Raw genomic sequence first — 26,959 nt, 5'->3', positions numbered from 1 at the left:
CATATTCTCTGGTTAGTTTACTTGTTAAACCCCACTGGTGTGTATGATTTAATCATTGTAGACACTACAGATGGTCTCATACCAGTTAGTCTGAAATGACGGTGGAATTCAAAACAATTGCACAACATTTCCCCATTAACAATATGAGAAAACCACTTGCTTCGGCCAAACATTTGAAAATGTATAAGAATTTTTATGGAAATACTGAGTAACTGAAATACATCTTGGTATAATTAAGAAATTAAAATCTAATTGAGTGCAAAACCTAACTTCCAACAGTAAATGTAACATAACTTAGTACATAACCTTTGGCACTTCAAATATATCACAACAAATTTACAGTCATTTAGATCTTAAGTGGGTCAAAAGAACATTCACGTGGTTTATGAGGTACTGAACTTGATAAATCCTTAGGTTGTCAAAAGAGAGACCACCTGATGAAGTGGACCTGTTTCTGTGCTACAAACATCTAGATGCAGAGCACGACAATTAGGTAGGGCACGAATCACTCAGGCTCCGTTCAGGCACAATGATCTACGCTAAGGGATCCCAAGGGTGGGTTGGGAACACTCAAACTGCATATATTTTAGGGTCATAGCACTAGGGGGATGGGAGGTAGTTGCTAAAAAAAAAAAAAAAAGAAGAAGAAAATTAAAAGAAGAAAGAAAGAAGAAGAAAAAGCAAGAAAAAGTAAATGAAATCCTGAACAGTTGTACAAAGTATTTTTTTCTAACAAGAATAATTCTGTGCCATCATACGATACTAACATTGTCAAAAGCATTCAGATAGTGAACTTTTTCAACCTTCCCAGATCATAATTATTCAAGATATTACTAATTTTTGCAGTTTAAAAAATGAAAACATATTTACATCTTTTACACAACAAAAACACCCTAGAATTTAATTTTGAGCTCTTTTCCTCCTCAGCAACAGCCATTACATGGTTCTGTACAAAAAAAACCAGATCAGGTGTACAAAAAGAAGAGGAGGAGGAGGAAAAGATGTCTTAAATCAGTTGTCTTAAATCCAAATCTAAAATATTCTCTGTACTTCTTTTTACTATCCTCTGTTTCACAGCGACAGACAATTCAGCTGAGACTCTTATGAACAAAACTAAAATTAAAATCTATTTATGTTAATATTGTGAGGATTATTCTACTACAGTATTTTTCCATTATACTATAGTATAATATAGTTCATCACTATATTTTGTCAATTTATTGAAAAAAGATACCTTTTTTATATGTCATTTTACAAACAATTATTAAATGATCAGGAAGACATTTACTACATTCTTCTTTCATTGGCCTCAATGAAAACTGACTTGTAGAAGTACTTACAAGGAATACAGATTTTTTTTTTTAAATGAAAAGCCTTTCTAAGTACTCTATATGTGTTTAAGCAACATATCCTATTTCTAAAGGCATATATTTTGTTGTCATAAGATTTAAAAAACCTAAGACAGATATATATCATGTAAAACTCAACCTTAAATTGAGTCATTTCTATATTTTTTGAGTTACCACATCTATTTAAGTCACTCTGTTCATTTCTCCTACATTTTCACTGTGGTAACTTTGACTGAACAAAGTATTCATCTCTTTATTCCATACTTTTCTCCAGTCCTACCTCTGAGTCTATTAACACTGTTCATAGTACTTTAACATATAAAAAGGCATGCAATAACTTCATACAAAAAGATCCTCAAAACAACCTTATGTCATGAGCTCACTACCAAAGTTCAATCATTATACACAAAATTCAGCATTTAAGTGCAAAATAACTGATTCCAGCATGGGCCATTACTGAAATGGCATGGTATTTTTTACATTGTTATACAAAAAGCACATTGTATAGAATACAGCATTTACTTTGCAAAGATTGTGCATCACTGTTTTCCTCTAGTATGTGTAGAACAAACTACATTCCATTGCAACAAACCACACTTAGGTTTAGTAAAGCACACTACATTGGCTTGAAAACAGTGCTCTTAATGGCATGCTGTAATATCAGAATCGTTATATTTGCATAATACCAATAATCATTCAAGAAAACATTCATAACAGCACAGGCTTCCCACTTGAAACTGTCACATGATGAACACTAAACTATTATATAAACTGCATGGACATATTTAATGTGTGTTATTAACTCTACTGTAAGTATTCTGTACCTAAAGGTGTTTTCAAGAAGAAAAAAACCCCACAGTTATTTAGATAATCTAACAGAATATTACTTTTGGCAGTCCCTGCTAGTGTTTGGAGTAAAAAACAAATCAAAAAAACCCAACACCATAGTCCCGTCCTCCCCTGATTCCTGTAATTTCTTAGGAGAAAAGGAATGAAGAGAAGTCAAAATGTCAAAGTGTGATTTCCTTCCACTAATGGATTCAGCAGAAAGTACCATCAAGTATCACTGTCTTAGCTTTTGGAAAATTTGCCAGCTTTTCGAGAAGGTTCATATGGCACTCTGAGAATACTAGGTGTTTCTTCCATTACTCGTACAAGAAGATTATCAATGTAATCCTCAAGCTCACGAATATGGGTGTCCTTCTTCTTAAGTTGCTCTTTATGTTTCACCAGCTCCTGCAAAACCTCTTCATAAGTAAGGTTACGGTATCCTGCAGTGGCGTCAAAAGGATTTCCATCCTACAGATAAGTTTAAAAAAGACATCAGATTTTATTAAACAGTTCAGTCTTCTGAACAAACTGATGGTTTAGCACTTTTCATATTTTTCTCATGTGCACCTCTTGACAGAAGCAGCTTCTCTTGGACAACACACCTCCGTTTGCTCTGGAGTTTTTCCTGCCAATAGCCCCACTGGAGCAAACTGGAGATAGGTTGCCCAGTTCAAAGGAAGCTTCCCACACTGTCATCTCAGAAAAAAATATTGTTCTCAGTGAGATGTATATGCAGTTAATGACCATATGAGCAGCAACCACAAGAACAGTTAGCAGGTCCATTTTGGGAAATCAACTATGCAGTAACCTTAATTATAGAAGAATAAGAGAAAGAGCCCTGAGAATTCAAGTCCTACTGTAGCTCTCCTGAATTCTCACATTTTGAGTGTATCATAGCAAAACATTTACTGACCTCTAAATGACATTAGCCCTCATCTGTCTTTCATATTCTATTTTTAGTCATCTGTGGTTCTCCAGGCCTTGGTTTCTGAATCACATAATAATAAAACCTTCGATTTTAAATTTCAGGTGAAGCTAAAAGGCTGCATCTTATTTTCACCAGAGCACTTAAGACAGAAATGGGTAGTACTAAAAGATCTTGCTTGCCTGCTTGCTTGCTTTAAAGCAGGAGGGGCCCAGAATTAAGCAGTAGGAAAAACAGAATTGTTGGTGTAATGATTTCTGATGATTCAGTAAGTGGAGGTATTAACACAGATGGACAAATTAGTCCCCTTAACAAAGGGCAACATGCGATCCAAAATACTATAAACCTGAAAGTCTTATTCTGTGTCAAGAAGCATTAGCTGTGACCTTAAGTAAACAAATTATGAAATATTTGGAAATACATAACTGAGGAAAAGATTGTGAGAGTTGGTTTATAAAAGTATTAGCACTGTTAGACATGCTAAGCAGTAAGTTTTATCTGATTCAGAAATGGAGACACTTAAAAGATATGGAACCTCTAATTAAGTAAAATAATCTAACCTCTCAAATCCTGCACCTCTAACAGGGCAGAAGAAGAACACAAGATTGCTTTCGTTTATAGTAGAAACTTCTAATTAAAAATGATAAAGCTTGCACAGTTAGGAAGCACACCACATAATAGAGTCATATGCATTCCTTTTCCATGCTCCATTCCTGTTCTTTCCGTACAGCTCCATATTTGCACATCGGCATATGTCGAATCATTAAAATACGCAGGTGGCCAAAGTTTTCAAATAAACCTAATTAAAAGTGATGGTGTGCTGCAAATAGGCTGAAGTACGACAGATCAATCAGTCTCTCTCCATCAATTATACTCTAATAGTACCTCTCAAAAATATGTGCTTTTAAGGGTTTCTCACTACCTTTGAGATATTTAATGTCATGTTTATGTATGTATATTCAGTATTTTAAACTTATCGAGTTACAAGATTGTAAGTGATTACTAACTACCATTTTATTTAAAATGGCTAACATGATGAAATTTATAAATTGGTTAGCAATTGATTTCCAACAGGTAGAGAAGAGAAAATAACTTCACTTTGTGCTCATTATATTTTTAGCACATTTTCTTCTACAAAAAGGAAGTAAAATTTTCCCTTTATGGTACTGAATTTTTGTACACATGGGAAAAGACATCATGAACAGTTCCATGTCTAAAATATAGGGTTTGCTAGTTTTCTGATTTGGCAAAGGAAGAGGAATTAAGATGCAGTGATGTCTTTAATTATTATATAAAGTTTACTGGAAAATTGTGTGTAATACATATGCTTTAAAGATGTTTTGTCATACACATGCTCCATATAGATCTCTGGGGGAATAACCTATCACGTTAATTACAAAAGAAAATTCTAGTTAAAGGATGTTAGTACTTAGAAATAAATATTGTTAAAGTCAAGAAGACTTTAAATATTCAGTTTGAGCAAATAAGTGATACTTCAATGTTTAAGGAACAACTGTATCTTTACGAAAACAGATACTACAATTCTAATACAGAACATTAATCTTATAATGAATTGTTAAGAAAAAAATATTCCAAATAACAAACTATGCAAAGAACAATCATCTCAGCTACAAAATACTATTGAGCTACACATTGACAGCCAGAGGAAACGGAGTTATATAAAATGAAGGCCTGGCAATCTCTGATCATCTCTTTATTGTTCTAATGAGGAATTCTGCTCTGGGAATATCATCTAAGCTACTTTCACATCTTTTGTCCTACTTACTTCATCTTCCTTTCAGTTCTTAATTAGGCCTTAAAGAGCTCACGCTGCCCTTTCAACTGGCTACTGCTCCCATTTAAACACTGCTTTCAGAGACAGGTGTTGGCACCAGAGTAGAAGACATACAAACGTAATTACTAAATGTGATGCACAAAGAAGAAATATAATAACTTGGTGAGGCCTATTATTGCAGAACCTAATAATAAATTACTTCAAACACCTTAGAAAGCAATCTTGAATATTTAAAAAAAAAAATTCAAATGGTTTCATTCAAAACTATGGTTGAGATATAGTTTCTTCTCCTCCTAATTTGTATTTTGTATTAAATGAGCACCACCTCATAATCCTACAACTGACATTTAGGATAGCTGGTATTCCAAAAGAAATATCATCAAGGATTTCTTTTATCACCTTTAAATCCTTTAAATAAAACAATTCACATCTTATTTCTTAAAAGAATTAAACCAATGCTTTTACCAGCAATAAATTACATGATTTGCGGTAGTACATTTGCAAGCACATAGAATCTGTAATTATGGTTACTCTACAGACAATAGCTGCTAAGTTAAATCAATTTTTTTGATGTTGCGTTTTGTCAGAGATTAAGTAACCGCCTGGTAGAATTCAGTTTACTATCTGATCAAAGGCAGCCTTCATATACTCTGACATCTCCCACCAGTTACTTACATTATAAAAAATTTGGCATTTACAATAACATCAAATGTTATTACAAATCATTTACATAAACCAGCAAAAAACAAACAGTACAAAGTCATACTTGCTTGTGAAACTTGTTTTCTACATATTTTAAAGATTGAAAACAAACCCACTTTTAAAGATTTCATCTATTCACAGAACAAATTCTAGTAAGACCACATTTTCCTTCAAACAAAGACACCGCATAGGAAATCTGTGGATTTTTAGTACACAACTTATTCTAGGTACTTTTAGAGTCAAAAGAGTATTTTGAATAACTTCTAGTATTTCTATTCTTAGTGTTTTCTGAGAGGCTGTTCATTTATTATTTGTATTATTAGTTCTATCATATATCAGTTCATTACTTCCATTTTGATTTGCCATCTAAAGACTGTCCTCACATCTCCGACTATAGTGACAGGAAACTCCTGTTAGGTCAATTAATACATCATTGCCTAATACAGAGTTCCTCACCTGACTATTACTTCTCTAGAATCATCTGAAATACCCCAAAGGAACAGTTTTCTTTTTACTTTCTGTGAAAAGATCTAATTTTTCCCTTCTTCTCTACATCATCATACCAGAGGTACACTACATATTGAGGGTAAAACTCTTCTTTGTTTCCAAATTTATATTAAGCCTGTGATTTTCTAATTAGATTTTCTGGATATGACAAAAGAAAAATTAACCCCCCCCAACATTTCCTGGTAAGAGGTTAAAGAAGAATAATAGCTTATATTGTGTCAAGCACCAATTAGTTGGCATTTACTGATGGCATTCCATAACACTTCATAACTCACCATTGTTTTCCTGAGGTCCTCAATGCCAGAAGGATTCATATTAAAACTGTGGGAAAAAAATCAAAACCCCAAATATTAGCAGCACATTCTTATCTGACCAAAACATCTACTGGAAGACACTACTGAATTAGGTATATAGCTGTAAAACATTTAATATTATTTATTTTCTTGATTCATTGTACTTCAGAAAAGCAGGAAAATATTCTAAGTTAATGGAAATTTTAACATATTCTTTGCTCATAATTTTTTGTATTTTTCATATCCTTTTTGTCATAAAATTTGAGTAATTAAGAAATACAAGAAAGGATATTACGGATTGGGCTTCCCTAGCTCTTCTCTTATCTCTAAACTTACCTCGAGCTTCTAAGCAAAAAGTGATACTTTAAATGAAATATTCTGGAAACAGGTCCCTGGGACGAGACTGTTAAAAAACAACAAAACTCTGCAGACTAACATGAATTCCCAGATTTCATGGCAGCTGCTAGAGGAAAAAGGTCCTTTTGAAATTCCAGTGAGATCACCACCTTAAGTCAGAGCTGAAAAGTCATTTTCTGTCAGCAACATTTGTTTCATACTTAAAACTGAGTAAATAATCTATTATTTTATAAACCTAGTGATTATCCCACATACCCAAAAAGAAAAGCTATTTCATGATGTTGTTGTGTTGAGATTTTTTTTCTTCCTTAACTGCAAAAGTGCAGTTGATATTGACAAAACCAGCCATTGTCTAAGTGTCAAGCCTAAGAAACGGTCCATTGGTCTCTCAGGTTGATGTAATTATTAGCAAATATCTTCAAAAATCAGTGCTGCTATGTTCTTATGTACTTACTACTGCAAGTTTAGAGACAAAACTAACTCTCTGGAAATGCGTTCAGAATTTGGCTATGGCTCACAAATACTATTTACTTGGTAGCATCACAGCAGACATCAGTCTTTTGCATCACAGAATCTACTATTTAGTTAGATTGCATGTTCTCGCTGTCAAGGGTGATGTTTGTTGACTGAGAATAACGTAAAAAGTTACAAAAATATGTTTACACTTTTTTTTGTTTTAAAGGTAGCTTAAAGGAAGGAACATGTATTTTGTGACTGTTCATCAATGTTATCTGAATTTATAAGCCATATATGTCTTGGTGTACAAGTGGAAGGGATGTAATTTACAAAGGTAAACTATATAAAATGTAAACTCTAATTTTTTCCTGTAAAATTTTTTTGTTTACAATTTTTTTTGTACATTAATTTTTTTTATTCTGTACATTATGTTTTATTTCCAAAGTAGGCAGTCTTTTGCTCATACAGAAGTCCCATGAACCATCTGCTGGACTGAGGATGTTAGATAAAGATTGGATTACACGAACAGTCACAACTAGAAATCAAGAGGTGTTTGACAAATCAAGTTCTGGCTAATTCCCATTATACCTGTTTGTAACAGTGATCCGCAGCAGTCTGCCTAGTTTGCTTGAGACCAGTTTTGAATGAGGGGCCTCTTTCATCGGGTATTGTCTAAAAAGCTAAAGGCAGGAACCCTCCCTCACAGCCCGCCTTTTAGTTTCACACTGATGTGTCAAACACATGATGAACTTGCTTCATTCATGGCTGCCTTTCGTGATCCGAGTACAAAAAAAAAATGAGTTAACTGAACTGGATCGAATTAGCTTGGTGAAAACCAAGAATGTCTCTATTTAATGAAGTGTGGCGTTAATTTGGGATATCTTTCTTTTGGGACTGTTTCCTCATGTTAGACAAGATATAGAATAATACGGTCTGACTGCTCAACTGAGTGACTTTCTGAAAGGTTAAAAAAGCAAGATCTTTCATTGCCTTGAATGACTTTATAGTTTCTGTGAAATAAGTTCTAGGACTTCTCTTCATAGCAGCAGCTTAAAAGAAAAGCAGCATTTCTGACTATGAAAAATTACATCTGAAAATTAGAAATATAAATCACTGGCAATAACGACTAATTTTTTTCTTTTTAGCTAAAAAACCTGCAATCATTTCCGCGACATTGCGCACATTATAACTGCAATTACAAAAGAGCACATCTGTATATTTTACGTGAAGCAATTTGAATAGACCTGCAAAAAATGAAAAACTGTTTAACAAAGTATTCCCCAATAAAACCCCAAACTTCATGGATACTCTTACCCATATTTTAAAGAGATACATGGAAAATATACTGCTGCTCAAGGAATAAAACAGGTGCTGAGATTTCATGTAACAATTTTTAAATCAGATTGTCTGCTAAGTAAGGTGGGAGCTCCGTGGCCTTGCTGAGACCCGCAGCGTTTCCCGCCAGGGATTCAACCCCAAGGTGAGTGTGAGGAGATGCAGGCTCTCACCACCGTACCTGTAACTCACTGTCTGAGGACCAAGTAATACCTCAAAAGAAAATACTGTAAAATTATGAATGCATACAGTTGAGGGAGTTGCATGTCTGGTGTACTGAGATTCATGAGAGCGTTTATTTTTTAATTTAAATTTCATTTTTAACTTTACACCCCTAAAGTTACCATCTCACTTGTTTACTGGTAATAGCTTAAACACGTCTCTAGGACTACAGCCCACATGCTATACAACCATCATAAGCCTCCTTTGACCAGCCATTTTCTTGACTTCCTAAGTGCATTCTGGAATCATTGATCTAAGCAATTACCAAAAAAATGTCATTTTTCACTGTGTTACAATCACAGTTCATAGTGATAGCGCTCGTTATAGTCCCATCTCTGTTTTTTCCCCAGAGTTTGATAAATTGGCAGCAAACTTTTGCTATGGAAGCACGAAAAAAAATATTTTCACAGCTTCGGAAAAAAGTTTCTTTGTGTTTTTGAGTTTTTTTTGAGTGCAGTTTACTGTGATCAGTGATTGGAAAAAAAATGGCATTGTAGGATTCTCTAATTATTTTTTCTCAATTATGCCCAAACTAAATTTGCTCAGTTTACAAGTAAAAAGGCGTTTCTTTTCGAACAAATGGACTTTCTGCCAACCCACTCTGAGAACTACAGTCATACTGGGTTTCTCTGGGTCATCATCATTAACACTGTGTGTAACTCCCAGGCCGTTATATCCGAGTCTAACGCCTCCTCACTGGACATACCTTCCAACTTACACAAACTGGCTTGACTACTCCTCTTCCTGCTCACTGAAGAGAGCTTGGCTACTTTCTTCTTCCTGTGGCCCTCACCATCTCAAGGAATCAAGTAATTTTCCAACTCTTCCACTTATCCAGACAGGACAAGAAGCCCCCCTCTCCACCACTGTGGAGTCTCATGTGCCTCAAGGTGATGTCCCAGGTCCCATAATGATTTTTAACAGTTTGTCTCATAACTAATAAACTTTCATTCACTCTGATCACCCTCAAGAAAGTTAAGAATTAGTAAAAAGGAGGTCAATCACACCAGCACAGATTCAAAAACAGCTGCGGTAGGATCATGCAGGTGATACTGACCAAGCAAGCCACCCAACTTCTACCTTGCCCCTATCCCACTATATGTAGAATAGACTTTTTCAATCTAGCACAGCAATTAGTTGTGTCCTCTGTTTCACTCATCTGGAAATTCAATTAGTTTCCTTAAAAGTGACTTTATATCAGATATTTTTACCAGATTAAATCATATCCATTGTTTTATTGCTTGGTATGTAACTTTTTCCTTACATTTTTACTGAATAGTAAAGTTTGTTTGAATTTCTGGGGGTTTATTAGCTTGGATTTTGATTTTAGCTCATCCGAGATGAGAACCCTTTCCTATCACCACGTTGCTAGGGGGAGAAAAGGGATGAGAAATGAAAATAGTATAAGCTAATAATGGAGACAGACATACTACAATGCTGATTCTGTAGAGTGTTTTGGATGGCTATTTCATAATCATAGCAAGCATATTATTTTATACTTTCTTTTATTTTCCCTATTTAAATACATTTCATTAGAACTACACGAAACTCTTACTTATTTTTTCATAATACCTGTTTTTTATGAGGTAGTAAAATACTTACATTCTGTGCTGAGTATTTGCAGTTTGTACAGAAACTTCAACACAGTGGAGTTGAGTTTAGGATGTATCACAAGCTCAAGTTTATGACTGGAGCTTGTAATTTTGTCTCTTGAAGTTTAATGGTAGTTAAAAATTCAAACATTAGGTCCAGTGGCTGCTTAAATATTTAGCTTCTAAATGCCTAGAGATTAAAACAATGTTTAAAAAAAAAAATCTTTCCTATAACTGATTTAAACATTTTAGTGCCTGAACCATTTACTCTGACAACATAATGAATGGGAATCAGACTCCTAAATTATGCTGTATGGAAAGCATATTTTCTTAAGGAGCAAAAGCTTTTTACTTACCTTTTGCTGCTTTCATTAGTTATACGATCGTTGTACTATATACTATTGGAAATTAAAACTAGGATTTTTACATTAACCATTACTATTCAAAATATTGAAGTCTTCTATGTTAACTTGACATCCTGTAAAATATCCATTATACCAATAAGTTCAGTGAGCTTCCAGGTTTTTTCCTTTAATATGGAACTTCCGTGTACAGGCAATTAGCAAAGCTCTACCATGTTCATTTTCCATTACAGCTGAAATATTCATACTCCTACTTCCCAGTCTTTGCACTGATTCTTATTACATTGCTTATACATTTATCTTTGGATTCTCACAACACATATCAAACCCTTGAAATATTAGGATGCAATTTAAGTTATTACCAATGTACTAGAAAAACAAAAGAAATGAATAAAATCAGATACAGTTAATGAAATTCAGAAACTTAGCTTTCCATAGAATATTACTAGCCTGCTGTGCCTGGCAATGCAGACATCACTTTATACTCTGAGAAGGAATGACTGTCATGTCTGGCAGCTAAGCAAGTATGGAGTAAGCATATTACCATTTATTTCCCAATCAGATTCTGGGGAACATCACTTAAGACACTTCACTATATAAATTGTCCTGCTGTCAAGTCATGTTCCACAGCCTTCTAGAGTTTGTGTAACCTCAGGAGGACACAAAAGGAGTATCAGGTTTTGTTGCTATCACTCCATTTTCTTAATATGACTACAAAGTCTCATGCCAAGAATTAAGAAACTGGACCAAAAACCCTGAACTTTGAATGTAAGACACATTTTTCTTGCAAATCACTTGTTCTCAAGCTACATATTCTTTACATAGACTCCTTTGGAAATGGTCTGTTCCTGAGTATACTACTGCACTCTACGGAGCCCTTTAAAGATGGCAGGAGGTTCCATGAGATAAAGAAGTTACAGTCTCAGAATACAGTGCTTGGTAACTTTCAGTTAAAACAACTCAAAGCATTTAACAAAAATTTGGCTTTATGTATAAACACCTTAATTTTGAAAATAGATACTAATTTGGATCCACAATAGGCTGGTGACCAATTCTGAGGTGTCTGATACTGGGGAACTGGAGGTATACACAGCTGCATTCATGAGTTCTATCAGAATGCTAGCTTTCTCCTTCCAAAAATGTAAGTATCTCAAAACAACAGCATTTGCACACCACTGGGCACATTACTTGTGCAAATTCACTTATTATTCAGGACTTACAATACATTCTAAAATCAAAAATGATCTCACACAGCATATTCAACTGAATTTTAATTTAAGTTTCTGGAAACAAACAACAATAGTTTCACATAAAAAGTTAATATATTTAAGCATTTAAATATTCCTCCTCTTACTAGGCAATTGTGCTATGGCTAAAAACCTAATGAAGTTGTATTCTCAAGAGACCACTAAAGAACTGTTATATTAAAAGTTGTGCCAGCACCTCCACTAGAAGACCCTACTATTAGAGATCTATAACTTAAACTAAAAACGAAACAACCCTAAAGTAAAATTTTATATTGAAATGTCCAGAACCATTTTTAAATGCTTAAAAAAACCCAGAACTAATTCTTAGTTCTTATAATGAAAGAGGAAAAAAAAAAAAAGTTCATCAATTTTACACAGCTTCTGCATTTATTAATAAAGAAACTGGATATAACTATTTAATTTTTTTTAATTTTTTTTTTTAAGAAAACAGAACAGGCAGTGCGTTCTCCCTTGGGATAGATAATATCCCTTGCGCAGCCACTCAGAAAAGATTTCACATGCCCTAATGTGCAACAACAGACAATGAAAGCTTGAAAAAACTCTTGTCACGCAGCCAGCAGGATGAACTTTCAAAACAATGGTCCTAACCAGACAACTAATTAGGAGTAGGTGATTGCTGGTGAAGAGTCTGCAAAGGTCAAGATAAACAGTAAGTATTTCTCCAATATCTCTCTAGGAATTGATTGCTCCAAACCACCCTAGCGATATCCCAAATACTGTGACCACTGCTCTGCAGTAGCTTTGGGCAAGATTTCAGTATTATTCTCCCATTACATGCAGTGATCTTTCTAAACTGGACAATAACAGTCTTGGCAGGATAGACCAAGAGACTACGAATCCTCACACAACTTCTTGCTTTATAGTTTCCTGTTACCTCTCACATACCTGTAATGTACTTGTTTTGTTGAAATAATGTTCTACCGACAGCTTTACCACATCGAATTAACAAATATTAACAGTTTACAGTTTAATTAATGCATTGTCATAGTCTATCAGTATTCTACCTAGACTACAGATAATCACAGTCAACTAGAAATGTCTAGTCAAATTTCAGTAGAGAACTTAAAAAGATCTTTTCATTTCAGGAAGAGCAACGCGAAAGACATGCTAATGCTGACAGAGGAAACAAAAGTCTGAAAATAGCATAGTTCACCTGATATTCTTTTACTAACAGAGCAATATACACTAAAATGTTGGAACAGACTTTTACAACTCTAGCATGCACAGTAATAAACTTGTTAGAGATCAACACTTCTGAACTGTGCATAAAAAAATTAAAAATAGTGAGTTATATTGTACACTGGAAAAGGATGACCTACTTGGTAAAGAAATACACACCCACTACACAACCCTTTGCTCTGATCAGGCAACTTCCAGGGTTCATTCCAATGGAGCTGTGGTCAGTAACTATATGCCCCCGACACATCACATGTTACAGGTGAGAGTGAAACCATTTAACAGTCATTTATCTTTGATGATGTTCAAGTTATTGCACTAATAACTTATCTTCACTGTGGTTTAAGCTAACAGATTTTACTTTACAACTGCAGTTGACTACAGCCAGGCACTTGGTCTACCAACAGAGTTCAACTTACAAGCAGCAACCTAGAAAGTCAGAGTAACACCATGATTTCACAAAAGCTTCTTTAACTAGTTGACCATCACACGTATGAAATTTTAATATTTGCTGAAACGTAACAGACATCAGCTGTTCTTTAGATTTAACAATTTAATGTGATCTGAACACATCACGGTTATCAACCTCACTTGTTTTCATGGAACCTCACTTGTTTGGTTTTCTTCCAGATCTAGTAACACAGATAAGCAATATCTCTGCATTTTGGTATTTCCAACACTGCATCCATTGGGAAAAATGAAACTGCAGATACTGATTTGTTTGGAACAGGCAACACTGGAGACGCAGGCAGCTCTAACAGCTACGTGTGATGACAGTATGTGGGAGAGAGGTTAAAGAAAATGACCACATACATGACCACATTTTGAAATGACAGACAAAGCAGAAAGATACAAAAGAGATGAGTTTAAGGGTTGGGTTGGGTTTCTCGTTTGGTTTTGTTTTGTTTTTGTTTTGTTTTTCTTTATTTTCTTTTGGAGTTCTAATTTTTAAAAAAGGCTGAAGGACTAAAACAATACAGAAGAAAATTAAATAATACAATTGCATTTTATGCTCCAACTGACCAATAACTAATGTTACAAATATAAGCATTATTCATAACTGTTACAGTGAATCCTAGTAAGATACGTGTTTCTTTCTCCTCCACTATCCCATCTTCCACATTGCTTAGAATGTAACATATTTACTGCCAGAACTGGAGATAAAGTACCAGTACATAGGCAAAAGCTTTATCTTCTTTTCTCTAAGTTTAACAATACTTAGGTCATGGAAGTGCTACTTTAAAAGGTTTTTTTTAATGCTTCTCTATATATATGTATACATATATGCATACATATATGCATATACAGATACACGCTTATATTGTCTGTGTATGTGTGTATATTTTTTTTATACATAATGCTTCTTAGAAAGCTCCCAAACACCTATCAACTCAGTTTCCCAGATCTGGAATTTGATCAGACTAGTAACAACCTGTCAGCTTTAAATATTGGACTATTTGTTTCCCTGTGTCCAGTGCCTAAAATCCTGTTAATTACCTAAACTCTCTTTCTGTAGGTCTTGTTAATTACTCGTCTCCTGTCTCAGAGGACCTTGTTAATAACTTCTACAATCTCTCTAAAAAGGTCCTAATAACACATTAAAATTAAAGATGCTTTTCTTTTAGCGCTTGTCAAGTGGTGTAAATTGAGAAATTTTCACATCAGTTTATTAGCCTACTGTAGTGTATTTTCCTAAACACAAACAATTTCAGAGAAATGATGCACAAGGTTTGATCAAGGCAGAAAACAATCCCTGTTTTTCAGGAGTACCCTCAATCTCTTTCATTGTGTTCAATACAAAATCCACGTGGCTCTTGACTGCAAATTAACCTCTTGAGAGCCATGATGGTAGCAGTAATTGTAAGAATGAACGCAATTTAAGATAATATTAGGTAAAAGTTTCAAAGCAGTGGATTAAGAAGTAGAGACAGAAGTATTATTGGCAAATGCTGGCTAAAAATACTGGACATATTGCGTGCTTTAAAATTCTTCATTGGCTGTACGATATAAACCCTCTGGAACTAACAGATTTCGTAATATTTGCAAAAACATGGTTTCTTCTTTCACTATGAAACCGCAGCATTTTTAAATTGTCAAGAAATCAGCTCATAAATATCTATATTACACTTACACCAGACAATAAACCCCCCCCCAATCTTAACACTTACGTAATACTGTATCTATAAAACCCTTAAAAAATACTAATTTATCCACTCAGCATTTGTAAGAGGTAACAAAATATCATCCCCATTTTACAGATGAGGAGCAGGAAGACTAAGTCATTTAGCCAAAGTCACAGCACAAGCCTTTGCCAGAGCATAGATTAAAAGAAATTAGGGGTCCATATTTTGTGATTTCCTGACAACTACTATTATACACAAACCAGGCAGGTTTTGTTTTGCTTTTCCAAAACACCTCTTAAACCTTCTTGAAATAACAATAATAAACACTAGTAATAAAAATAAATAATAATTTCCAAACAATCCTGAGATACTTGCTTATAGGAAAAAAAATCCTCTAACTGTTGCTGAACCACTTCTACATTTTTTGTATCAGCAGCTGAAAAACACGTGGAAGATGTATTTATCTTCATTATTTTAATTAGTAAATAAGAGTAATTAGCAACAGAGTATGCATACAGCCAGTTAGCACTTAATAATTGCTTGGGTGAAGGGCTGTTCAGCAACTGTTCTACAACTCACCTAGACATCAGTCGGTGATGTTGTTACGAGCTGCTGTCCTGCACAGCATTACTGCTTAGTCAACACTACCAAACACAATTCATTAGGATGGACTCGAGCCTGACCCAAAGCTCACCAAAGTCACTGAAAAGACTCCCACTAACTATGAAAAGACATAGGTTCATTGGTGCTAAGAACCTGACCTTCATATTATGCACATGAAGGAGTTGCATTTGGTCAATTCTTTTTGAGGGTGGGTGAAGAGGGTTGCTGTGTTGGTTTTTTTTCCCCTCCACTTTGCACTATCTCCAGCCTGGTCTCATGGACTAAATGCCCTTTTGTGGCTACAGTGTGCTTCTGGAATACATCTTCCAGTTGAGCTTCATCTGACAGGAATCCAGTTCACATGTCCCAGGACCATTCCCATCACTCAAACCAAGGCTTAGCTAAGTGGGGTTAACTGGGAGATCCAGCTGCAAAGCAAACTCCTCATCCGCGCAGAACACTGATTTTGGACACACCTTACTAAAAAGATACTGCCTGGTTTACTTGCAGAAATAGTATCCATCCAAAAGAGCTTAATAGCATGTTGAGTAAATAAAAAACAAAGTCTAAATTCCCTGTGTATGCTTTCCACATACCGACTTTTTTACTCAACCTCATTTATTTTGTGCCCAGAGATTTATACAATTCTTTCTTCACAGTATTACTAGTTCAAAAAATTAAAAATGGATTCTATTCAACAAATCCTCCACAGATAAAAGGTAAACTTAAACAGTAAACTTATTAAATATGCACATTTTGTATTAGTTTCTACTTCAAAAGAAAATCATTGTACAAGATACATTTGAAAGAAAGTGAACTTATTCTAAAATGGTCTCACAGAACATAATACTGGAACATATAAAAATCGAGAGCTTCTAACTTAAGTTATTGAGTGCTAGACATTATTCCAAATAGTTGTCTTATGGAAAAGGTCAAAATGTTTACTATTTTTAGCTTTTTAAAAAAATAACAGAAGAGCTATTTGTCTTATCAAAAGTTTATGTTTACATAAAAGTCAAGAACTAGTAAAAGAGACTCATACAAAGAGGGGGAACAAATGACTAGAGTCCTTCTGAATGGGCACTGTGATGAGCTTTTTAATTACAAAATAAAGAAAAAAAAAGTCCATCATGATTACCATTAAAGATTTATATTTATCAAGATCTGCTGCATTCAAGAACTTCAAAAGATTTCACTACTTATATCTAGCATCTGCCTGAATACATTTTTTCATTTAAAAAAAAAATTAAATGCTATGTAATTTTAATTGTTATTTAAATTACTTCTCTTTAAAGGAGCTTATTTAAATGGAAGTTTAACTTCTGACAAACCAAGCTACATCCTAACCTTACTCTAATCTAGAGAAATCCTTTATTAAATAAATAATATTCTAAGACTCTGTCTGTAAACATGTTATTTAAGACACTAGGAACTGACTTGACTCATAGAAGACGCTAAGAAGATAATTCATTGAAGTCTGTATGAGCTTCTAGCAAGCGAATCTTTTCTATAGCAGTTTCATTTCAGTTCATTTATCTAATTCACATCCGTGATTACTGTTGTTGAGAAAATGATTATAAGTTTAAAGCAGGAGTGCATGCATTCTAACCTATGAATAAAACTGAGTTGGTACACAATAAGATCAATCTGTTCTAAAAATCTTAAAGAACAAGATAACAAGAAACGAATTACTTTTTTTTTTTAAGAAAATACTACTGTGTCATTAATTAAGGAATCAATAGACAGGGAAAAGGCAAATTTGCTAGAACCAAAAACAGTGATTTATTTTACAGCCTTAAAATTCCAGTTTGGAGAATTTTAATTTTAAATTCAATTTCTACCAAATTTAAGTCATTAAGTAGAAATTAATCATTACCTTGAAAAAAAAAGAACTGTTAATTTCTGGCATTAATATACAGAAAAAACCAAGAATGTAAATGAATAAAATTTAAATAATTAACTGTGTAAACATTTATCTATTGGGAACAGTATATGTGGCACGTGTGTATATATATAGAAAGAGAGAGACTACATCTTCCTCACTAACAAACAAAAGCCATAAAGGAAGTTAACTGTGGGATACATTTTTTTTTTTTTTTTTTTTAAGGAAAACAAGTAAACTGTAATAGACAAACAAAGATTAAAATGGATTATTTAAATCAAAGTTTCTTATCAGCCCCAGTAACTTAATTCACTCTGCTTAACACATAAACTGTCCTCTTGGTGCAATGACTCGAATACACAGGAACCCAGCAAAGCTACAGTGAGCCAAATGAATTCAAGCGTCGTAAGTGCCCATGTGGGTGCTCTCATTTAGAATAGAATGGTCTTTAATTCTTGTGCTCTAAGACGTAGAATCTAAATCCTTTTTTTTCCCCAAATGGTGGCATCCACAGGATTTGTTTTCATTACTCACATTTTCTTCACCCTTTTATTTATTCCATTTCATCTTTCCCTTAGACCTGAAATCTTTCCCTCTCAAAATCTCACTCAGGGCAGTGTGATAATTAGCAATGAGCATTCCGTGAAAACAGAAAACTTTCAGGAAGAATCCATTCTGAAACACGAACAAGGTCTTCCACAAACGCAAGTACCCAAGAACATTCACAGTACGTATTAGTAAAATAAGTGTAAGTTCAAAATGAAATAAGAAAAGATCAAACTATATAAAAAGTTCATAACTTTTACTTAGAAACAGATAAGCAATTATATAAACGTATATAAAGCACAAAGACTGTGTTCTTCAGCACTTCACATTTTCATTCATATAACGTTCGAGATATCAGATCAAAATACAGCAAAAACATACCTTGAAGATGGCAACATGCTCGTAGGCTTGAAGTTTGCCATAAACGGATTGGTCGAATCATAATCAAAACTCTCCTGATGAGTTTCACCAAACGCACTAGGTGATTTCAAGTCAGTAGAACTGTCTGATCCTCCATTGCTAAGTTTATCTGACCTCTTGCTATCTTTTTTCCCAGTCACTCTTTCAAAAAGACTAACTTTCTCCTTTTTCTCTTTTTTAATTTCTTTTCTGATTTCAACAGGTTTGGAAAACAGACTTATGTTTTGATCCCATGCTGCTGGGCTTTCTTCAAATGGATTCTTCTGTCTTGGCAGTGTAGCAAATTTTTGGGGTAATGAAGCGCTCACATTGGTAAATGGGTCATTTTGTGCTTCAAGTGCAGTTTCATCAACTGTGCTGTCAAGCTGGTTCATCTTAGAAGTATCAACGCTTAATGTTCTTCTATGTGGAGATTTTAGACTCCCTGTAAACAATCTGTTATTAGTACATTATCAATGAGACATTCTATCACAGTTCATGACATGCAGAGAACCCATTTTAGCTTAAGTCTAGAAGCTCTGCAATTTAAAAGAACAAAAAAAGAACAGCTGTGGCCTTGACTTCATGGTTCAGAAATGTTTATGGATAGATACTACAGCAAATTTTTGTTTCCTGTGTAAAAATTTTGTTCTACAAAGAAGATAGCTATGACTAGTGTGTCATTCCAGATAGTAACAGTAGTCCATTGCTGCAAAATAACTTTGAACAATGCAAAGTATTTTCATTTCTTTGCATAAATCAGGTTCAGAACTTTAGTGGTGGTTTTCAACTTTTCAAACAGACTTTTATTTTTCACAAGACACTGTTTTGCCTAGAGTTCCCTCTAGAATGCAATGCTTCACTACAACATACTCTCAAATGAGGACATAAGAAGAAAAGTGTTAAATTACCATACATTATGACCGATATAACTTATTTCTTATGCTCAGTAATAGCAATTATGAGTTACCACCAAATATGGAAGTGAAAAAAAAACAGGCTACCAGCAATTCTTAACTTTTTGGCCTTGTAATTGCTTCATAAAATAAAGAAACAGACTTTTGAATGCTCTAATAACAGTGAACTGTAATTATAATGGCCATGAGTTTTACTCACCTTCATCAACTGAACCAAAAGACTCTAGCTGACGCCTGAAAAGATGAGAGTAGCCAACTGTGCTGGATTTCATTTTTTCTGAGGAGACATGCGATCCTGTTAAATCTGACATTGAATGAGCTGAGGATAGCCGCTGAGGTCCCAAAAGGAAAGGTTTTTTTGGTTTTGATTTCATTTGTACTTCACCACTACATACCTCTATGTTTGCATCAGGTATGTGAGTACTTGGGATGATTGCAGAGGATGTATCTGAAAAGGTCCCATCATTTTTTCGACCCTTCATTTTGTCTTTTAGTTTAGCAAAAGGGGATTTGGTTTTGTCCTTCATTGACAAATCAAACATACTTGCTGTCATGTTATTCCTCATAAATTGAATATTGACCTTTATTTCTCCTCTGTCTTTAGTTCTCTTCCCTTGTCTGGACTCTAGGCGAAACCACCTTAAAAGAGAAAAAGAGCAAGTTAAGTTGTGTTTTATGGAGGCTACTCATTAAACTTATTAGTTGGTTAATATATGTGGCCAGTATAATTTAAAATATGTAAACCAAATTCCATACCAAAAATTAAAACATTCCTGTACTGGAAAACTTTTTTGTCTATGTTTTGTTTTTGAAGAGAAAACTTAATAACTAAGAAAGCATGTAGCTCTTTGCAGTGTTCACCAATTTCAAGAACCAAAATCAACTCTGTGGAAGCTTCTAAACATCAAAGCTAACGGGTTTCACATCCACTTACATAGGAAAATTTGTATCTAATGTTAATTAGGAACACAAATACATTTTATTTTGCTATTTAAAAGAACACTTTATATTTTTCAAGTGGTCTTCATTTAGCGGTGATATATATTACCTGAATGTATACTATGTGGCAAATATTTCACTTAGTAACCTTTTCTCCTTTGATTTTGCTCAGGTTTATATGCTAGCAAACACTTTTCCCCTCTGCCCCTTCCTTCTAACCACTGGTTAAGATTAATGTCAACTGCACTAGCAAAGAAGTATGTGAGACCCCTGAAGAGCCAACTCTCATTTCGGTTCTGCACCTGCAACCCCTGCTGATGTTGACAGTAACTCCACGAGCACTGCTGGCAGACCAGTGAGCACGTAGGTGTATCTAACAGCCGTCCCTTCTTCTGTAGGTCATGAGTAGGACTAACTTCAGAAATATCTCCACAGGCTTTGGAACCATGACATAAACCCTCACTCCTTGAAAAGAGATCCAAGGTGTGATCATCTGTTTCAAAAAGCCAAGTGTGCTTCTTTCCCAAGTCCAACAAAGGTTTTACCATTATCCAAGTATCTTATTCATTCCCTATTGTGCTCCATTGTCCCATGGAAGCATCTGCAGACTTAAGGCTCAGTCTTCCTCCACAGCTTCACCTAAATGAATAACAGACAATCCTTTCTCCACACCCATCATCAATAGCCTTTTCCTATTTCAAAAAGGGCAAAAGGGCATATTTCAGATGCACCAGCTCCAAAGCAGCACTCTAAACCCACTGTCAGGAGAAACGCATGCACATTATCATGACGAAGTATCACGCATGCACAACTGCACATTATCATGATGAAGTAACTTTTGAACTGGAGACTAAGAAATGAAATTGCCTATCTGCACAGATGCAAAATTGATTATGCAGTTACACATACATTATTCAGTACTGTCAAATATAGAAAACAAGGTCAGGAAAGGAGAAAAATAACCCTCAATTTCCTTTCAGATTTCATAAATATTTTTAAACCTGACAGCTGAAATCAAATTTTCAGGCAGAGATACTATTTTCTGAGTCGAGAAAATACTTCTAAAACTGACCCTCCAAAGAAATAATGAAAGGATAAAGAGTATTACAACTTTTTTTGCTGCTTTGTGATGTCCAAAAGGTTTTATATCCCTTATGAAACCAGAATAGTTAAGAAGTATCAGACCTTCCCTGTCCTGGCACTGGACAACTCGAATCCAGACCAGTAGATCCAGAAGTTCAAACTGGTAGGAGGACCACTAAACCTTTAGGAAGAAAGTTTTTCTTCTGTTGTGAGGTACCTTCATTTATGTATTTTAAATGAAATGCAAAACCTGAAATACGTTATATGTCTGAAGAAGATGGATTATTTTTCCTTTTAGTTAATAACATTTCACTTCTAGGTAACTGATTCCAGAAAGTCATCTATAGGGTGGTTACAGAAAACACACAACAGAACCAAGAGTAAATCTTTTTTTGTCATACATAATATTGCAAAAACTGGAAGACAAGATAGCCTTTCTTTAAAAATCTTCTTCATACATATATTCTCTTAAAAAAATAAAAACAGTACACAGCTATAATGAGCAAGCCATTGCTCAGACAGATCTTGCTTGTGCAGAAAAAAAAAATCAAACCAAAAACCACCCTGAAACTGCAAAAGTCCTCCCCATGATTCCTCAGACAGACACTAAACATAAACATAAACATAAATAAGGCTTATGAGTGTTTTAAGAGGCTTAATAGGCAGAGAGTACCTCACTTTTTGACATTTAAATTTAATGGCTACCATAAGAAAACATAACTCCCCTTCGCCATCTTTCCCTCCCCTCACAGGTCTCAAACATTAATACCCTATCTCTGACAACATTGCTGAATTGTCACGTTTCTACTTAGGAATACAAAATTTCAAACTGATGTATGACACTTGCTAACTTGTTTTAGAACAATATCAAGACATAAATTCTTAAGTTTTTGCTGTGTGGAAGAAAGTCTTTTCTTTTAAAACTTAATTTAACTCAATTATTGACATTTGTATCGTGAATCAACAACCACTCTGTGTCACTACCAGTACTCACCTGTTAACGGCATACCTCCACATACTATTTTGACATTCACCAGGTCTGAAGAAGGGAATTTCAGCATACAACTAATACATTGCCTTTGCAGCTTGTACGTTTGTTTTCAAAGAAGACCTTGACGAACTTGACACTAAAAATAAGTTCAGCTGGGAAACCAAAGAAACTCTCCTTACCCTAGGAAGATAACAGAACAGCAAAAGGGACTGGACCTCATACCTGCTGGGACCAGGTTCAACACTACTACTGATTCCAACAGAATTTATCATAAATTCTTTACTACAGCAAAATTCCTCTGGACTTCAGTGGAACTTCTGTTCAGTGGAATGATGACTGCTGGATCAAATCTTTGTATAAAAGACAGATATTTAATTTTCATAGGCATTTCAAGGATGTTTCTTTGTTACCTTGGAGAGTTTATCTTGGTTTAGTTATAATGAAGGTTCCATATGCTTCAGCTCATAACAAGACAATATGAGAAGCAGACTCAAATCATGATTTTCTTCAAATTCAAAGGCAAATAATTACTTTTTTAAACAGATGAGAACAAATGCAAGCAATCCATTTGTGTGGAGCTGCACGTGAATGAGCAACTGACTCTGTAAATGTTTCTTATTAGAATCTGTTTCTACAACACATGGGCGTGAGCAACAAATAGAAAAAACAGCACTGTACATAATAGAAAAAAAGAATTGGAAAATGAAGTCCGCTCTTTTCAGATAACAACATTTGGGTCCTAAAATACTAAATTCCACTATACCACTGCCAATTTAAAAAAATTGTAATGCATTACAAAAGCCAATAAAACTTGCTATTTTGGTTTTGTTTACAGTACTTTTAGCCACAATAAATGCTCCATTTGTCAGGCTGCCATGAGCTTATTCTATAGAAGCCTGTACAAAGCAGGAAAATAGCCAATAACATACATGAACAAAACAGGGTGGCTTTTATGAGAGCAGATGCCCTTTTATTTAATAACCAAATATTACATCCAGTCTCGCAGTCAGTCTTTATTTAAACAGACCTTGTACAAAGTCTGGCAAATTTTCCCAACTTCAAAGGAAGCCCTATTGTCTTCTGAATCACATTCATACTTCTTGCTCTCACCTTCAAATGTTTTGTAGGACAACGTCCTCCATACATCCTCTAATTTTGACTTTTCCCCTATGGTTTCCATCAGAACAACTTTTGCTTTTTTTTCTCATCTGTTTTTGAGTGTACTAATGGGCTTCATCTGTCTTGCACAGGTTTCTGATCATTTTTATTTTCTAAGTATTATATAAATTGCCACTCTGTATGCTGATAATTTTTTTTGAACACGTAAAGAGAAGCTCAGCATTCAAGGTTGAGTAGGAAAAATCCTGCTGACCAGTCAGCCCTGAAAAAAATAAACCTCTGTCTGAAGAAACATGGTTATTTTCTAACCATGACAAAATTACTCAATTTTTGCCATACCTACAATTAGGGGTGGAAAAAGCAAACTCCCTTACTTCTAAGAAAGACAATAACCATCTTCTGCATACTATTAAAGTAAATTGTGTAGTATTAGCGGTACTGAACCCTTTACCTTAGTAAAGACAGACAGGAAGAGTGAAGGAGAAAACTGTTACTATAAATGAGCAAGTTATAAAATTCTCGCCGGCCTATTCCATCTAAATAGCAAGCAATCTACAAATATACTCATATTTTCAACACAATTTCTTCAATCATTCTTTTCCTCCCCTTCTGATTTCATTTTTTACCTATTAACTTGATTTTCCAACTCACTTTTGCGTATCTATACTATTCTCAGTGCACTTTTCATCCTGCATTCAACAAATATTTTGAAACCAGTGTCTTGTTTCTCTTCTCCTAATAGCAGGAAGCTGATGTTGTCATGTCTTATTCTTCAAATCTGCCACAGAATTTGACGGTTCCAAGCCTTAGCCCTCTCCCTTCTTTGAAATAGCATCACTCAACCTATTCCACTTGCCACATAAGGGTGAGCAGGATAGGTTGACAGTATGGGTAAAAAAAATAGAACAGTATGGGTAAGAAAAAAAAACTATGTAATTTTAATTACATTTTAATTATATACTTAAAACCTTAACAGCCTCTAAAACCACTGGGATACCTGTCTACCAATTTCAATAAGAATTAGAAATCTTCTAGCCAGCACATTCAACCTATGCATGACAGATGACTTTCTGACTCTGTCTTCTTGCCAGTGCCAAAAATGGAAAGTACTAAAGGAATTTTCCCACTCATTTTACTGCTTTTCAAAAACACCACTCTGCTTTGACTCTACCCGTAAATATCTATCGAGCTGATCTAATTTTGCTTTGCTGAAATCATTAGATTGCATCCAAAGATTTTTGCAAAATCTTGATTTTAATTCACAAATTACTGAAGGAATTCTGCAAAAAGCCACATAATCATCACAGCATCCACAAGGCTTCTAACCTTGATTTTACAGGTAAAATCAGCATCCTGATCTGCTAAGCAACTTTAACCTGCTACACAGTGGTGAGGAGAATTTTCTACACCAGCAGGTACTTCTAAAACTATCCTTATAAAAGATCATCAAAATCCCAATGATAGAACATGTCCATCAGCTGCCATGGGAAAGAAGTAGTTCTTCATCTTAGATTACTATGTTCAAGCTAGATACAGTGAAGAAACTGGGTTCACAAAATCCCACTCACATAAATGTCCACAGCTAATGGATAAAAAACAACATCCAAAGCACAGACCTGTCTAACAGTTTCATTAGCAGCAAATGCACTTTGAAAAATGCAGAAGTATGTTTTGTGATAAATCATTCAGATACCATACTGAAAGACTGCCCCAAAAGTCAGTAAGTAGGAAAATTAAGGCAAGGGGCTGAGCAAAGACTATATTGCGTATGAAGAGAAATGAAGAAAACAGACTATTTATTAAATTAAGTGATGACATTCACAAAGATGAACACTATTTCTTTCTGGAAGCCAACTGAAATGAGATATACAAAGTAGAGTTTAAAAACAAATACTACAGAGTGACATCGTAACATCACAAACATATGGGAACTGACACATATCACAACACCATTACTAAGGTGTTAGCTGACATTGACTGGAATCAAAGTAATGAAAGTGGTCTTGGTTTACTTATTATTTTGGCTAAAGACTACGTATGAATACTTTTATTTTAGAAACAAAGTAACTGAAGGTATGAGAAATAAGGCCAGTTATTTCAGTTGAGTGTGTGTGAAAGCATGTGTATGTGTGCACAGAAAATAGAGAAGTATTTCAATTCAGATGGCACTCAAACTCTGACTCAGAACTATGACTTATTCAGAGGATGTGCTTGCATTTGTTGTCAAAATGTAAATGCTGGGAATATTACTAGATAATTTAAAATATTGCTATAGTCCCATAAAGTTACAACTGGGCACAACTTCTTGTTTTCCCCCATAACCATCTTTCTCTTCTGTTCCTCACTACTAACCTTCCTTCATTTTGATTTTTTTTTTTACATTTACGGAGTGGTACCATGAAAGCAACAGCACAAATCTATATGGATCCTCTAGGCTGCTCATTATTTCTGCACCTTTAACAAATTTCTCAGTTACTACTCTTCCCACTTTTGACTCGGGTGGAACGAGTTTTTTCTCTTACTTTAACCACAACATTTTCGTAATTTCTGTTACAGCCTGCCATTTCCACTACTATTGACTTTTATCACCTAAAAAGCATTTTTCTGGTTTAAACTACATTTAAGACTCAAAATTAGTAAATAATATTTATGAAGTGTTAAATTTTGTAGAATTATTTTTAAAAAGGCACTACTTGTTGACAAGCACTGAGCCCATGACATACTATCTATTTACTAGTTGTTTTCTTGTTCATAATTCAAGCTGAATTCGAAGCCACCTACTCGGGTGCCTGCCTCTTGCTTACGCTGCTACAGATGAGAGAGAGGACAGAGCAGAGGCAGCCGAAGGGGAAACCTGTCCATATCCAAGAGGGAGGCTGCCAAGAAGGAATTCACATTAATTTGGAGGAAATCACACAATTTTCATATCTTTCAGGAAGCTCAGCAGCACTAAAGAATAAGTGCTGCTTAAAATATTAAAGAATAAGGGGTATTGATCGTGGTCAATCGTTAATTCTTTTTGTTTGTTTGTTTGCTGAGAAGCTGGTTTTGACTATTTTATATGATCAATATAAGCAGAGGAGAAGTATCTTCAATAAGGCTAAGATTCCTTCACTCTATTATGCTCAAATAAGCATTTTCTACAACACTGACACAACTTGGGGGGGGGGGGGGGGGGGGGGGGGGG

At 34.7% G+C, this 26,959-nt stretch overlaps 1 protein-coding gene across 1 annotated transcript in view; it reads right to left on the bottom strand.

The window, feature by feature from the left end:
- Window positions 1-2,244: 2,244 nt before the first annotated feature.
- Window positions 2,245-26,959, bottom strand: part of RAB11FIP2 (RAB11 family interacting protein 2 (class I)) — a 29,970-nt gene continuing 5,255 nt past the window's right edge. Inside the window, exons 2-5 of the mRNA XM_009708172.1 lie at window positions 19,840-20,279; window positions 18,706-19,168; window positions 6,385-6,430; window positions 2,245-2,648 (exon numbers count right to left, since the gene is read on the bottom strand). Of these exons, the coding sequence (XP_009706474.1) occupies window positions 2,421-2,648; window positions 6,385-6,430; window positions 18,706-19,168; window positions 19,840-20,279 (1,177 nt within the window). The 3' untranslated portion in view covers window positions 2,245-2,420. The remainder of the gene's footprint in view (window positions 2,649-6,384; window positions 6,431-18,705; window positions 19,169-19,839; window positions 20,280-26,959) is intronic.

This window comes from Cariama cristata, unplaced genomic scaffold (assembly GCF_000690535.1).
Source record: "Cariama cristata isolate BGI_N322 unplaced genomic scaffold, ASM69053v1 scaffold639, whole genome shotgun sequence".
Lineage (NCBI taxonomy): Eukaryota > Metazoa > Chordata > Aves > Cariamiformes > Cariamidae > Cariama > Cariama cristata.
This window is presented reverse-complemented; position numbering and strand designations above follow the sequence as displayed.